The sequence below is a fragment of the Porcisia hertigi genome, chromosome 27 (genome assembly GCF_017918235.1).
Source record: "Porcisia hertigi strain C119 chromosome 27, whole genome shotgun sequence".
NCBI classification, from domain to species: Eukaryota; Euglenozoa; class Kinetoplastea; order Trypanosomatida; family Trypanosomatidae; genus Porcisia; species Porcisia hertigi.
Window position 1 is genome coordinate 951,215 of NC_090586.1, and position 15,956 is coordinate 967,170.

The window sequence follows — 15,956 nt, forward strand, 5'->3', positions numbered from 1 at the left end:
GAAATACAAAGAACCGCCCAGAGCTGGCACCCTCACCAAGTTACTGTTCTTCTCCGTACGTCCGCTGTGAGTACACAAACCACACAGCCAAAACGCAACAACGACACCATTGGCGTGAGGTGCGGTCCCAGAGGAGAGGGAACAGAGGAACAACGAAAACAAACAAGAGAGAGAGCAGGATGGAGAGAAAAATTGGGGTCATAGTTACAGGCTGAAGTAGATGTCACAGAAAAAAAAACCTCCTCATACACACATACACACACCTGAATCATCACCTCTCCTCCGAGTCTGCGGTCGTTCAGTGGTCACATCTTTTTGTTTTATGGACTCCTTTCAAGCGGCAACTCGAATGAGCCACGATCAGGTGCAGTACATGACGTGTGTTTATACAACGATGGTTATCAATATGCGAGCCACAATTGATTCTCGACCACTGTTTTTATCGTTCTTGCTTTTGTTGTTGCTCTTCCCACTCGGTGCCCACTTGAAAGAAGCTTTGCGTGCCCGCCTCTCCTTCCTGTTTCAAATGAGAAAAGCCGATAGGGACAGAAAAGGGAGTGTGCATTAGTGTCCCTCATTCAAGGGGGGGACAGAGAGCAGCTTGTGTCCGTTGAAACTATGTACATCATGACATAGGGAACCAATAGCGCTATCGTGGCGGCACAGAGAAAGAAAGAATGAAACGTGACACAAAACGCTAAATCATGGAACCGCACCATTCACAGCTCCACTTTCGCGATAAGTTGCGCTGCGTCACCATTGGTGAAGATGCCATGCCATCGCTTGCTCGTGACGTCTACATAGACCCCAAGCCCGTGCATCTGATTGTGGCACCACTCTCCCTCATAATACGAGCCGTCCGCCCACATATAGCGTCCCGTCCCGTGAAACTCATTCTGTGCGAACTCTCCCGTGTAACGGCCCCCGCTGGGAAGCGATAGAACTCCGAACCCTTCCATCAAGCCATTGCGCCACTCGCCTTCGTAGCGGGCAGAGGAGGAGTCGTCGAGAATACCGTAGCCGTGCATGTAAACATTCAGTGCCGAGGGTGTAGACGAAGATGCGGCAGTCACCGCTGCAGTGGCCGCACCGCCAGCACCATGCTTCTTTCCTGATACGGAAGGTGACACGATGGAAGTCACCGCCGTCAGCACCTCCGCGTTAGGGTCGGACTTGATTCCGTACTTGCCTTCATAAACACTCCCGTCTGGGTAGCGAAACGTGTCGGCTAGCACCTCGCCTTGGTCATCTTTTTTTTTGGGTGGCATTCGCAACGCTCACTCTCGTCTGGTGCACTGTACAAAGATGAGTGGAAAACAGTCACGCAGGCCAATTTGATTTAAAAACTAGGCTTGGGCAATAGGAACAGCATCTCCGCTGAGAAATAAAGAGTGCCACACTGTGCGGCTCTGGAGGAAAAACATAAATAGACGTGAAACGATATACCATTTACAAAGAGAAAGAGAAAAGCATTGGAGAGGTGAAGGAAGTTGTTGGAGTGCCCAGTAAAGTACATCTCATCTCTGAAAACCCGCATCAACAGTGGTGGCGACATCCGGGTACTGCCTCCCTGCACACCATCACATATATGACGTCCACGAAAAAAGAGAAGTTTTCATTTCGACAGTACCGCCACCTAAGACAACGAAGCCGAACCTCAGACCTGAATAATTCCCCACCACCACCACCACCCTTGGGCGTTTCCACTCTACTGCAACGCGCGGGCTGGTATCTGCACAAACCCCGCCCGCTTGTCCCTCCTTGGGTAAATAAATAAACAGACCCACCGCGTGGTTCGAAGCCGCCGTTCACACACCCCACCGTGGCAATACCGAGGCGGTGATGTAAGCACAGCCCCCCGAACCAGGCCTCACACACCAGGCCCCGCCCCCCACCCCCGCGGCACCAAAACCCAGGGGGACGCGGAACCCCCGGCAGTAAACAGCCAGGGCCGGGTGGAATGCATCCGAGTCGCGCTGATGCGTTTCCAATCGCGTGAATTGTGCAAACGCCTTTGCTCTCGCAGGTCCCCCCGACGCAGCGCCAATGCAGCACTTGAGCGCCGGCATCGGCAGCAATGCATCACACTGACGCCCCCCGAGCCAGGAATGCGTGGCCCTGTTCGCCACCGGGGGCAGTTCGACAGTGACAGCGCGGGGTTGGAAGCTGCTGGGGTAGCCTCCAAAGCATGTCGCGTACTGTGATATACCCGACCGAAGTGTCCCCCGTCATTAGGAAGGCGCTGCATTGAGCGAGGAGGAAAAGCACACGAGATGGAAAGAGAGAGGAAGAGCAACAGAGTGACCACACATAGTCGGACCTCTTGTAAAATTATTGCCTCCATTCTCACTTTCTGTTGAACAACATGAGGGGGCATTCACACACGCAGCCCCAGGAGAGCTCCGCATGATGTGCTAATTCGTGCCCGGGATTGATGGTATACATGTGCTTTCGGCGTCAGCGTAGTGTACAGAACGTCATGTAGGTGCTTGCACGGATGCGCAGGCAGTACAGGACCATCAGCGTGGTTGAAAGAAAGTGTATCATGTAGAACTGAGATACAAAGGGTTGTAAATAGAGCAGCGCAATGTTTGGCCACAGAAGGAGGTGCACAGCGATCGTAAGAGAGTAAATACCACGCTTGAAAAATAAGAAAAATGCCCAAGCATCCGGGACCAAAACTAGAACACAACACGCAGCTGTCAACTTCTTTTCAAGTTTGTACGTTGTGAGGCTCACTACGAGGAGGAGGAGGTCTGCCAAAAACACAGCGAATGGAAGCAAAAAGGCCCATTGTAGGGGAGTGGGGAAGATCGTCCCAACCACGAGCGGTGTGTGTCGGTGCACGCCATCTCGGTGGTGGGAAGGAGCACTCGGTGGCTCAGGACAGTCAACGAAAAAAAAATCATCATGAGAGCGCGCCCCGGTGTCGGCGGGTCGCGGCGGTGCAAGCGACACAACCTTCATTTTTCTCAAAGAAGGTTGCGGGATCGCAATCTTGCGCGCCATGTACCGTGGCACACGCGCTTGTTGGTGACCCTCGTCAGCCTTTGCCTCATACAACAAGACGGGGGCATCCGTGTTGTCGAGGTAATTACGGTGAGTCACATCTGACGTGAAGTCCACTATGGGTCCTTGTGGAACCGGTCTTTTCCGGAACGTTCCCACGACACTCCACTCCGAGACTGCACACTGGTCCATCACAGGACCATTCCAGTGATGGACAGGTGTCTGCTACCTCCCTATGGGTATCAGTGCGCGTGGTGGCAGAGGTGTTTAAATGTGTAGTTGCTTCGTACGAATAAACGGAAGAAAATAGAAAAGCAACGGTCACCCCTGATCGTGGGAAGAGTTGTTGCTCCCGTACCCAGTTTTCTCCAGCGTCCACGTACCTTCAAAGGAGGACAAGGAGTGCTAAGATGATCATAAGTGTGTTGTTTGCCGGTATGCGATGATATTTTTTTTTGGTGCTGAACGTCTCAGGAGGGGAAAAGAAAACAGGCGAAATACTAAATGAAGGCAGAGACGAGCACCTCTATGCAGTCAGTGGGGTTTCCGCGCTTGCACGTGGGGGCTCCGCCTTGCTGCATTGGCTGAGGCCAGCTGAGACGACTGGCTACAGTTTGTATTTCACGAATCCAACAGCCCCGGAAGAGCAGCCTCTTGCTAGGGGTTCGATGAGGTGCGTCCCTGCTCCTCACCCCGTGATTTCACGGTCTCCGCGAGAGAAAGAGAGAGAGGCACTACAGAAAGAAGTGTGCACGAGACAGAAACACAAGCAGTGAATTTGGTGCCAGCCAACGGGGTACCCTTTTTTTTTCTTTTCGCCTCAATAAGGGCAAGCAATAAAACCATAAAAAGCGCATGATGCAGCCACAGATGCTGACAAGGGGAGGGAGAAGGAAAAAAAAACTACACTAAAACCAGATGAGCAAACGAAAGGGAGAAAAGGTGTAGTCGTGGTCTTCCACTTTCGGCGGTGCTGCACTATACATTATAAACTATGCCTGCCCTGCCTTTTGATATCCCTTTCGTTGTTGGCTTCGCCCTTTGATGGTGTCTGCCAAATGGTGTGCACGTGCTTGCTCTTGCAGGTCAGTCTGTACAGAACTTACCTTCCACCCTCTTCAAGAACAAGCTCTTAAACTGGAGAATGATTATAGTCATGTTATCGGTACCGTAGGATGTGGGTGTGGGAGCCAGACACGCATTCATTAGCCGCTCACAAGCTAAAGATATGTCGCCGTGGTCGGCAACTTCGTTCCGCACAAACTCAACAGCTTTCTCATTTGTCATCATGTCCCAGATTCCATCACACGCTACGATGACGAACTCATCGTGCGGAGTCAGCTCCGTGTGGGAGACGTCTGGGGTCACTGTGATGGCCATCTGCTCTGGCTTGAGACTCATGTCCTTGAATGCATAGTCGCCAAATGCTCGGCTAAGAGACAAGATACCGTTCACTCGTCCAGCCTGAACAAACCCTCCGGCCTTCATGATCCGGTCCCTCTCGGCAGGATTGGTTGGCTTGTGGTCCTCACTGAGCGCTATGGCCTCACCGTTGCGGCACAACACCGCCCGTGAATCGCCCGTGTTGGCGCAGTACAAATGATTCTGAATAATCAAAACACAGTTGCCCGTGCAGCCACTCAGCTCGTTTGGCATGGCCTTATGAAGAGCAACGTCTCCTCTACAATAAGCATCCTTCAGAGCTTTCTCGAAGCTCCCCTGTCGGAACGCATCAGTTGACGTCAGCCAGTCACGGATGTTTGCAGCGCATGACTGCGCAAACTTGCTACCGCAATGACCATCAAAAACAGCAGCAATCGCACAATCCTCATCCCGAATATTTCCTGGCATGTTGGGCAGTGAGAGGTAGACAGCGTGTGCGTCCTCCATCGTGCTTCGCCACCCCTGCATGCTACTCGCACCGACTCGTATTTTATCATCCTCCATCAGAATAGAATATTTGTCGCACACAGGGGAGAGCAGCATACTCTGTGTGTTGCCCTTGAGAGCGCTCAACCCTTTTAGAGGCATGCCTTCTGTTTTCTTTGCGTGTCAAATGCTGTGGAACAAGAACGAAATCAGTTGTGTTTCTAGGGGGGCCTAAGTGAAGAACACCACCTGTGGTGCCGGCCCTTTGGATAAAGGCTGCTACTTGTGCACGTTCACCGCCATATGAGATTTCAGTACAAATGAAAAGAGTAACACACACACACACACACAGGTTCACACAGAGTGCTAATGAAAAAAGGAGAGTAACACTGAAAGTCTCGTGCATCAAAGATTGCCTGCTTTGCGAACACCGATGCCGTGAGCACGGGCGACTGCATGTTACTGGGACGTGAGAAAAGACTTCTGCACGCAGTGAGGAGACGCGAAGCCCCCAGACCCCTGTGTTTCTGGTTCAGTTTCACCAGCAAACAGACCCTCGTTGTGTGACCAGTTGTCTTTTCTTCGCTTCTTTTCCTAGCTGGAGTCACACAAAAATCCGGTGTTAGTACTTGAAAACACGTAAATAAAGGCAGCGTAACTCCTTGGCCAGATTGCACCACATCCACTTAGTTAAATTTTTCTGGTATTACGTGGAAAAAAGACAAGGAAGAGCCCAGTGATATACTAAAATCATGAGTCACTTCTTTCCGCCTTTCGCCGCGTTGAATTTGAAAAAAATAATGTCGCCATCCTGTACCTCGTAGTTTCGCCCCTGCTGATGCTGTTTGCCCTCGTCACGGCAAGCGGCCTCACTCTCCAGTCGGTCAAAGTCAGCCCACTCAATCACCTCAGCACAGATGAAACCCTTCTCCATGTCCGTGTGAATCCTACCGGCCGCCTGTGGTGATTTGGTCCCACGCTGGATAGTCCAGCACTTCACCTCATCAGCGCCGGCGGTGAAGTAGTGAATAAGGTTGATGATACTGTACGCTGTGCTGATGATCTTGTGGATCTGTGACTTGGTTTTCTTCTCCTCGCAGTACTTATCCACCTCCTCCTGAGACATGGAGACAAAGGTCGACTCCAGCTCCGCTGAAAATGGGATCATAGGCTCACCAGTGTGCTTGTCGATCCAGTCCTTGAGCTTCATCAGCCATTTGTTACGCTGTCGCATGTAATCACCCTCGGACATGTTCACCAGAAACATGGCTGGCTTCGCGGTTAAAAGCTGGATTGTGTTGAGGAAGTCAATCTCCTTTCCGTTCCATTGACAGCAGCGCACCTGCTTTCCCTCTTCCAACACTCCCTTGACTTTGTGCAGCGTGTCAAGGTCACCTTTCTTCGATTTGTCAAGACCACGGTTGACAATCGGCGTCAGCTTGTCGATCAAACCGTTGACACACTGCAAATCCTTCATGACAAGCTCGGAAAAGATGATCTCAAGATCGCGAATGGGGTCTAAGTCGCCCTCCACGTGAGTAATCTCTATCTCCTCAAAGACGCGCACCATATGAATGATCCCATCACAGGAGCTGATGTGAGACAAAAAGTTGTTTCCGAGACCCTCGCCGCTGCTCGCGCCGCGCACAAGACCAGCAATATCGCAAATGTGTACTTGAGCTGGCACAATGGACGCCGGCTTGTGGATGCGCACCAGCTTATCAAAACGATCATCCGGTATGTTGATGTCGGCGGTATTGGGATCAATGGTGCAGAATGGACGGTTTTCTGCTGGAACACCCTTTTTAGAAAGGACATTGAAGAACGTCGACTTCCCCACATTGGGAAGACCAACGATGCCGACCTTGAGGTTGCTTCCGGGACGACCAAGCAACACTGTCTTGGGCTCCTCTTTGTCTTGCTTCTTTGGTGGCATTGAGACGAGGGTGTAGAAGCGACTGCTGCTGCTGTTTTTGTTTTGCTGTGAAGAAATGACTTGAAGTGGTAGAGAAATAATATCAGAAGGGAAATCAGAGACGGTGATTTGAGAAGTGGATAGAGAAGTGGGCATGAAGCAAAGTGGGGGTAGAGACCAGCTCTGTGAAGAGATCGAAATCCTGAGACCTTCAAGAGAACAAGAATACAATGAGGGTTACTCTCGTTTTCCGCTGCAAACAAGTGTCGTCATACAATCCCAATGAGTCCGTATCTATTCAGGACGCCTCGCGCTATCATTGAGAAGTTTCAGAGGTGTCAAACGCGCTTTGACCACAAAAAGCTGCAGGTACTGAGGGTGGAAGTGCACAAAAATCACAGAGCGATTCTTGATTCATCGTTGGGAGCTGCAATCGACTGAGGGTCGACAGACTTACTGTGAGCGCACGAGCAGCCGCACCGCTGCCCCTCGATGAGCGCACGTAGCTGCGCCAGCTCTCTTTTTTTCCTCGCAATGACCAGTACATTTTCTTCCAACGCCTCACGAAAAACTGCTTCGTCGTCTTCCTCCTCCACACCTCCATCGGAAAGCGCAATCATCGATGCAGCAGCACCACCACCCTCCTCCTCTGTAGAACGTCTCTCTTTCTGCTCCATCAAATACGCGGCAATTTCGTGGTTGCTCTTTTTGAGGAGCTCAATGTACTTCTCCGTCTCGTCTATTTCGAGATGAACGAGCTCCAAATTCACTGGATTATCTGGTTGCGCCGTTCCGCTGGTCATAGGGGTACCTGTAGACCGTTGAATCATGTAGACACCAGGGAAAATCATTTCTCCCCAATGGTCATTGCCTTCCCTCATGGTTACAAGGTGTTGTCTTATCAACTGTGACACGGTGTACAAGGAGTGTGAAGCCAGATAACTTTTGGAAGAAACCCAACCAGATGCGCAATAGAGGTCATGGAAGTGGGAGTATGACAATTCATAATGCATGTAATTTCAGGGAACAAGCAACCATGAGTAGAACGCATCTTAAACCCGACAATAAGGTTTTGCGCGATGAAGCCACACTTGTGAGAACCTCAAAACAGCTTAGAAGCCTGATAACATCCCTTATAAGTAGGAGGAATTTGTAGATTTATGTACCATGAAATCCAGGCCTTTCGTACTACATGAGAGCACGACACACTTGACAAGCTATCTCAAGAGTGCGCATCACAGTTTCTTTTCTGATCACAGAGGCTCGATTTTCTCCTGGAGCATTGACCCTGCCATCTCCGCACGCACACAGCAAGACTGCGAGAAAACTATTCCGGAGCAGAACCGCCTCAACATCATCGCCTGTACCGAGCCGCTTGGCCTCATCAGCTGCGCTATTTACCTCACGGAGCGTCGGCCCTGTCATAGCACTGTATGAGAAATTCTGTACAGGGGCTATGCCCTCTCCAGCGCTTTCAGGGTAGTGCCTTACACGCAGTTTGAGAATCAGACCAAATTGATGCTTCGTAGTGGCTGCCCAGGATCTCCAGAACCCTTGACCGGACTTTGCTCTCAAGATGAAAAGCCAGTGACTAAGGTTCTCAAATACTGTCCATCGAAGTGTTTTTTCCGATGCATCCACAGTGCCACGTCCGAGTCGATCCAAAAACAAGACATTGCACCTTATAAAAACCTCTTTCAGCTCTTTATGAATAGACTGCTGCACGAAAACAACATGCACGTTTGATGCCATCAAGCACTCCTTCAAGTTTTTCCCGTCACAGCAATCGTCTAGTCGTCTGACGCAGCATGATCGAAAGTACTTTCCCTTTTGGATCATTTTAGTGCAGAAAACGAGAACATCTTTGCTTTCTGCGACATCAGGCAAAAAAAAATCAAACTTTGACGTTTGTAAAGCGTGCCCATTCTGAAAAGGGGCACAGTAAACGGTGGCAGAGTCACGTGCGGGAATCGGTGTGTGGGAACAACTTGCAACATTTGAGGAGAGCTTCGTTGAAGCTGAGTCCTGATTGAGTGGTTTAGCAAGCTCTGGGGTGAGCCTGGGGGGAACAGAAATGCTGCTATCGCGCTCGTCGACACTAATGCAGCTTACTGAGGATGACAATCGATAAATCCTTCGTGTGTGTTCACACTGCCAGTAGAGCTTTCCAGCATCCGTCATCCTCTCCATCAGCAGGCTACACAACAGCCAGAGGACGATGAGCTGGTCTCGTTTTGTTTTTGTCTCCACAAAGGCATCAGCTACAGCTTTTGAAAAGGCTAAGACTAATGGAGTCTGCTCGCTCCTGCTGCTTTGCCATTGCTTGATGAAATTGATAACATCACTAACATATGTCTGTGATACGGTAGAAAAAACAGGTCGAGCCTGCATGCGAACCCGACAGAAGCTGCTCAGTGTCAGCAGCGCATCAGTGTCCATGACTCCCCTAGCGCCAAAGCACTCAAGCGTGCTTGGCAACCTTCGACTAATCGTAGTAGATGATGCCAGAAACAAAAGCTGATAAGTTCTCAAGGATCGATCCATTATGTAAAGCTACTCTACTGACAACTGCAAACTACTGCCATAGCCTCCAGTGGTTTCATAACGATGAGAGAGAAGTTCAGCGAATACAAGAGTTCTTTGCCAACCCAATCTCACCATGCAGGCAAGAGAAGAGGTAGTGGTTGCACTGGTGTAACTTTGCAATCAAAAGTCTCCTTTTTTTTTTGCAACCCTACCATATATTACGTGAGGAAAACCTGGGGCACACCACCTCGATAAAAATGGAAGGACCGATTATATTTCAGAGAAATACTCAATGACGCAAGCGCGTGACACCTCACGCGTCGGGACATGCATCGGTTATTCTCGTCATCACCCTTCCTGAAGATGGTCCTACTATACTGCAGCTTTTTCGAATGAACAGGGCAGCGCCGAGTTGAGCGACTTAGCTCTTCGCACACCCATGAAACATAGACAATCCCATAACTCTGTCAATAAGGCGCACGTGCACTCGCCAGCAACGGCGAAAGTCGCCTTTGCGGAGATGAACTTCCCAAACAGGCGATGAGGCTCCAGCCCTTCGGGGTTGAAAGATGACGCTCGTCACGAAAAGTGAACCAGTTCAAAAACCAATCTGGTGAACTGAATACGAAGAGGCGCCAAATACGGCAAAAGACGGAACCAACCAGCCTCACAATGTCCCGGTGGGAATGCTGCCTCCCCGCTTCCCAAAGAAAAAAAGGGGTCCAGCTTCCGCTCTCCTCAGCGGACGAAAAAAGGAACTCAGGAACCGCACAAAAAGAACCCCCATCAATTCACATTGCCGACTTTGTAATTTTTACCCCTGATCGCTTTCCCTCGCAAAGTTCTCCTTTCAACTGGATTTCCCCCACGAAGAAACAACTGAATTGCATCCCTGATTACAATCATGCAGCGTTGTGATCAGTTACCTCAAGGTTAAAACCTGTGCATTTTTCGTCTCTTCGTCACTTTTTCAACCTCACCTACCCCCCCCTTCAACTTTACTCACCCCCCCCCCCGCTTCCTCAACCACAGAGGTCGCTGAAAGAAGTGGGCCATAGACGATTTTGATTTCATTCCCGTCTGCGCAGAACCGTTGATAAACCAAGCTTTTCTCCGCCAACCACTTTGGCCCTGCGTCTCCTTATCTGCCCTCGGCCGAAGACAACACCCCCCACACACACACAAATCCCATGAAAAAAACAAATGACCTTCCCATCTCGGAGACCTTTTGAGCTTACAGATCAGAAACGGCGCTCTGGGAAAACAAGCACACTTAGGCACTCCTGGGGACGCTGTTTTCCGACACCAGCGGGAAAAAAAAAAAGAGCTCCCCTCACCCCTCTCGCTCCACAGGAAAGAAAAACAGAATTGCTGCCGCTTTCTTCGACCACAACCCCGTACCGCACCACTGGGAGACCCTCCGCCAGAAAATAGCGCACAGCAGAACAACAGCATCGGAGCACCACCACCCAACCGAACACGACCTAACCCGACCGCCCCTCGGGAAATCCAACCCGGCCACAGGGAAAAAAAAACGAGCCTCCTCATGATTCAACTTTCGGGGAATACATTCCTGCCAGAGGACATTCCTAACAGTTTCACTTTGCGCGCTACAAGCTTTTTAGGCTATCCCAGCAGCTTCCAACCCCGCGCTGTTACTGTCGAACTGCCCCCGGTGGCGAACAGGGCCACGCATTCCTGGCTCGGGGGGCGTCAGTGTGATGCATTGCTGCCGATGCCGGCGCTCAAGTGCTGCATTGGCGCTGCGTCGGGGGGACCTGCGAGAGCAAAGGCGTTTGCACAATCCACGCGATTGGAAACGCATCGGCGCGACTCGGATGCATTCCACCCGGCCCTGGCTGTTTACTGCCGGGGGTTCCGCGTCCCCCTGGGTTTTGGTGCCGCGGGGGTGGGGGGCGGGGCCTGGTGTGTGAGGCCTGGTTCGGGGGGCTGTGCTTACATCACCGCCTCGGTATTGCCACGGTGGGGTGTGTGAACGGCGGCTTCGAACCACGCGGTGGGTCTGTTTATTTATTTACCCAAGGAGGGACAAGCGGGCGGGGTTTGTGCACATACCAGCCCGCGCGTTGCAGTAGAGTGGAAACGCCCAGGTGGACTTCGAATATACGCCTTGAGGCCTTCAAGCCGGGGCCCAGATACCGACACGCAAAAGCGTTGGGAATTTCACTCCGTAGAGGTCACGAAAGTGTTGGACTGAAAGTGAACAGGGAGGTTGCTTCTTTTGGCCGGAGCGAAAATACCAAGAATGTTTTTTTCTTTGGGAAGAACAAGAACGAAAGAATCCAAGGTGTTTTGCGCTATTGAGGCGCGGGGCCTTTGGTTAGAGACAATGGGAGATGCAAAGGCGAGCGCGGCCGTCCCCCAGCGAGCGTTTGATACGGAGAGCGGGCCTTCATGTAAAAAGGAATTTCTTGCCCCTCGGGGTCTTTTGGTTCTGGTGGGGGGCTTGGGGGCCGGTAGGAGAAGTGGTGCCGGCTCGCCCGGTAACGCCTGCGGGTTCAGCTCGCAGAAACTTTTTCAATCCATTTTCCTAGATCCCGCAATATACTTAGCGTTTTGTTGGCTTTTATTTCCTACGAGTTGCCCGTTTTCTTCCGCAGAAGCGTTTGAATTCGAAAAAGGCACGGCTCAAGAATAACCTTTTCAGATAAACACCGACTAGGCAAATTCTTGTTTTGCACATGTCTACGACGTAAATCAGCTTATCGCCCCAGAAAGATGATCCCCCAGGCCCCCCCCCCCACACAAAAGAAACCAGCAGCAACCATTACTGACAGGGCCGTGCAGCAACCCACTCGTGGTGTTCGAGCTTTCCATCAAAATACGCACGTGCATCACAGAAACCATTGCACAACGCGCGAGGGTTGCTATCAACCACCTGCCCCTGCCCTTCGCGGGGCCGGTGGGGGTCGCATGCGCCAAACGGGCCGCCGGGAGGGGCACCTCGCCCCTGGAACCACCTAAAAGAACACAACAGGCTCGGGAACACCGCCACTGACCAAACCGCTGAAACAAATGTCCGTTTACGAAATCCCCCCAGTGTTAAGGGCAAATCGAAGCGTAAAATAGTGTTTTGATGCCGACCTCTCACCTTTTCGCCTCGCCTCAACAACCTCACCGTGAGTCTTGGCTGGTATGTGCACAAACCCCGCCCGCTTGTCCCTCCTTGGGTAAATAAATAAACAGACCCATCGCGTGGTTCGAAGCCGCCGTTCACACACCCCACCGTGGCAATACCGAGGCGGTGATGTAAGCACAGCCCCCCGAACCAGGCCTCACACACCAGGCCCCGCCCCCCACCCCCGCGGTACCAAAACCCAGGGGGACGCGGAACCCCCGGCAGTAAACAGCCAGGGCCGGGTGGAATGCATCCGAGTCGCGCCGATGCGTTTCCAATCGCGTGGATTGTGCAACGCCTTTGCTCTCGCAGGTCGCCCCGACGCAGCGCCAATGCAGCACTTGAGCGCCGGCATCGGCAGCAATGCATCACACTGACGCCCCCCGAGCCAGGAATGCGGGGAGCTGTTCGCCACCGGGGGCAGTTCGACAGTGACAGCGCGGGGTGGGGGGCATCATCTGACGCTCGGCGGGAATTAACTCCGAAGGCTCGGTTACACTTGCGGCCGCCTGATTTATGCGAAAGGATTATCCAGAAGACAGGCTGAAACGTGCAGCCCCACCGGGTACTCGTCTTTTCCCAAACGGCTGGCCAGGCAATATCGAGACCACAACCCGTTTATTTGCAGGACGCGCTGCCATTGTCGGGGGCGGTTGGGTTGGGGATGGGCATTCCGAAAAAAACAAGACTGTGTGTAATCTCTGAAAACGCCCACGTTAAGATGAACCACGGCGCCGGGCGAGGAGAAAAAAAAACTGTGAACTAGAATACACACCGAATGGGGCAGAAGCAAATGCAAGATTATGAAACGCGGAAGCAAAAGGAATGGAACAGAACCGGCGATAAGTTGAGGAAGTTCACTGTGTGAAGGATTCGGTGCCCCAACAAAACGGGGGCATCACACTAAGAATAAGAAAAATAGGAAAGGTAAGGACATTTGAGCGGCGATCGTTTTCCGAAGAGGGCCACTACTGGGAGTGAATCTTGGGGGGATGAACGGCTATGGTGGAACGGCGCGAGTACTAACACAAGGACCTCCTGAGCACCTTTTTGGGAAAGTTCACATAAATGAGTCCAAAAACGCACCCGGTGAACGCAACGACCTGACGGGCATGAGCGGTGCAATATGGGGGCGCTTGGGGCGCATTGCGCACCGAGAAGTCACTTTGTAGAGTAAACCGGGGACGTGCCGTCGCAGGATCCAGACATATGGCGCTCAAGAGAATGAAAGAACACGGGAAATATTTAAAAAGCAAGGGCAAAAGAAAAAAGCCTGTGTGGCGGTGGGACGGCGTTAAAGGGAAAAGCAGCGCGTACAAAATAAGATACTTATAATCGGAGAACTAGTAAACAGAAAAACGCGCTGTCTTGAATACCTTTCGGATGAAATGGGAGGGTTCGAAAAATAGGCAGAGAAAGCAACCAACCGGGACTCAACCGCCACTGGGCAGCCATCCTCGTGGAAGGCGCTTTCCATGAAGAAAACCTCAGCCAGCACACAAGTCACATGGCGCTAGGGAATAAATATCGTCGTCAACAACATGGAAAAAGGTGCTATGAGATAAGTTTCTTACTCTGCGCTCTGCTGCCCCCGAAAAAAAATCGCAGCTGGAATGCTCTAGATAAAGTCATTTCAACTAAACAGAACACAATAACTAAATGGAAATCAAGAGCGCCTAAGTGCAGATAATCTTTGAATACGTGCATTCAAAACATGGAACGCGCTGTCATTTAGTCGGCATCACCGTTCCACTTTTCCATCTGTTTTTCGGGCCTAACGTGTGCGAGCCACCCGATCTACACACCACGGTTTGGGGGAAGGGGTGGAAGAACCACTTATCTACACCAGGCCAAATGCCCAAAACAAGCCAAACCACATGTGTTCATCATTAAGGCAGTGGGCAAAAAACATTTTTTTTAGCCAGGTATGAGCGGGGGATGATCTGGATATAAATGGGATTGTATTTGGGGTACTTGATCCTTCGCCACCGATCCCGCGAATGACACTTATCTTCGCGACTGGCGCCCGCGACTGCGAATGCCACGGGTAGCCTTCTCTCTTGTGGGGGCGCCCCTTGGATGTGAAATAGTTTTTTCATATGGGCATTCACGCTTTGATGAGGGCAGTTTGCGGTTTAAATGGTTTACCCACTTCACCCGCCGACGATGGAATAAGGTGTTGGAGGGGCTCCGGTCTCTGCTTTGTCTTCCTAATCTTGTATATTTTGTGTTTTGGGATTTTTCGGAGTCACACCCGTTTTTTTTTCCACTTAGTGGATCTGAGCAACCGTGTGGACCGTGCTATGAACTTGCTCATTTAGCATCATGTTTCTACTTCCCTTCAAGTTTGGATTTCACTCTCCGCCACCCCGAAAAAGTTATTTCTTTGGGGTTTTACTCTCCACAGCCAGCGCTTTGTGCAAAGGGCAGCGTTTCCATTGACAGAATTTGCGGCCCAGAAAGCTAGGAACAGATTTCGATTCGGGGAATATTCTATTACAGATTTAGAGCTATGTCTACTGGTTTTTGTGAGAATTCGTAGCTATCGCCGGGGCGGTATGCTTTAAGTTCTCATCACCGCATTCGGGTTGCCTATGCTAGGCCTTGGCCCTGTCCATGCCGGCATGCTACCCCCATGCGCCGTTGGGGGCGGTGGTGTTGCTGAAAAAAAAATGCTATCAGGGTATGAGAGGGGGCCGCTGTGCGCCACAAACCGCCGTCAGGGTGGGGCCTTCCCCCGGCCAGTTGCGCAGCAGTTTTGGGGTCGCTGTGCTGTGGCGATGGTGGTTGGGGTTGCTTTTGGTTCGGTTCTTCCTTAAATGCACTTTGGCCCCTTGCTCTGTTATACGCTAAAAAAATTACATTTGAGCCACCGTCCTTGCTTCAAAACACGCCCGGCAAACGCCTGTAAGGCTGCATACCCTCCAGTGTTTCTTTCCATTTCCCGGCGACTCGCGGGTCTCTAGGCCCTGCGGCTTGTGCGGCGGTAAACCTCACAACGCGCGACGCTCATGTGATTCTTTCTAACTTTGCCACCCTGCCAATTTCACCTTTAAGAAACCGTCTGCTTCAATAAAAAAACTCCAGCCCACAGACGCAAATAGAGCCTGACGCCAACCCGCTCGAGAAAAGAAAAGCAGAAAAAAAGGTCCTGCCAGTGTGATGCAAGATGGCCGCTTTAGCGCCATCAGCTATGCACTCAATCAAAACGTTATCGACCACACGGTGTGAATTTCTGTGCCCATAGAAAAAACGCAAACTTCACTAGTCAAAGGTAAGCAGACCCCCCTTCCTTGTTTCCTAACGTTCCGGTACTCGGAATCCACTCGCGGGTCACCCAGCGGCATCGCAGTATCACATTTTCGGATTCCAGTATTGGAAATCCACCCGCAAGTCACCCAGCGGCATCGCAGTATCACATTTTCGGATTCCAGTATTGGAAATCCACCCGCAGGTCACCCAGCGGCATCGCAGTATCACATTTTTGGATTCCAGTAT

At 51.4% G+C, this 15,956-nt stretch overlaps 6 protein-coding genes across 6 annotated transcripts; all 6 read right to left on the minus strand.

Annotated features, from left to right (window-relative positions):
* Positions 1-719: 719 nt before the first annotated feature.
* JKF63_03411 (uncharacterized protein) lies at positions 720-1,268 on the minus strand (the record flags this gene model as incomplete). The annotated part of the gene is made up of 1 exon (XM_067899414.1): positions 720-1,268. The coding sequence occupies one exon, from the start codon at positions 1,266-1,268 to the stop codon at positions 720-722; it is 549 nt and encodes a 182-aa protein (XP_067756204.1).
* Positions 1,269-2,457: 1,189 nt separating this feature from the next.
* Positions 2,458-3,201, minus strand: JKF63_03412 (uncharacterized protein; the record flags this gene model as incomplete). Its single annotated transcript, XM_067899415.1, has 1 exon — positions 2,458-3,201. The coding sequence occupies one exon, from the start codon at positions 3,199-3,201 to the stop codon at positions 2,458-2,460; it is 744 nt and encodes a 247-aa protein (XP_067756205.1).
* An 894-nt stretch (positions 3,202-4,095) lies between these two features.
* JKF63_03413 (uncharacterized protein) lies at positions 4,096-5,040 on the minus strand (the record flags this gene model as incomplete). Its single annotated transcript, XM_067899416.1, has 1 exon — positions 4,096-5,040. One exon carries the CDS (start codon positions 5,038-5,040, stop codon positions 4,096-4,098), a length of 945 nt encoding a protein of 314 aa, XP_067756206.1.
* Positions 5,041-5,635: 595 nt separating this feature from the next.
* JKF63_03414 (uncharacterized protein) lies at positions 5,636-6,814 on the minus strand (the record flags this gene model as incomplete). The annotated part of the gene is made up of 1 exon (XM_067899417.1): positions 5,636-6,814. The coding sequence occupies one exon, from the start codon at positions 6,812-6,814 to the stop codon at positions 5,636-5,638; it is 1,179 nt and encodes a 392-aa protein (XP_067756207.1).
* A 374-nt stretch (positions 6,815-7,188) lies between these two features.
* Positions 7,189-7,674, minus strand: JKF63_03415 (uncharacterized protein; the record flags this gene model as incomplete). Its single annotated transcript, XM_067899418.1, has 1 exon — positions 7,189-7,674. The coding sequence occupies one exon, from the start codon at positions 7,672-7,674 to the stop codon at positions 7,189-7,191; it is 486 nt and encodes a 161-aa protein (XP_067756208.1).
* Positions 7,675-7,981: 307 nt separating this feature from the next.
* Positions 7,982-9,232, minus strand: JKF63_03416 (uncharacterized protein; the record flags this gene model as incomplete). The annotated part of the gene is made up of 1 exon (XM_067899419.1): positions 7,982-9,232. One exon carries the CDS (start codon positions 9,230-9,232, stop codon positions 7,982-7,984), a length of 1,251 nt encoding a protein of 416 aa, XP_067756209.1.
* Between the last annotated feature and the right edge of the window lie 6,724 nt (positions 9,233-15,956).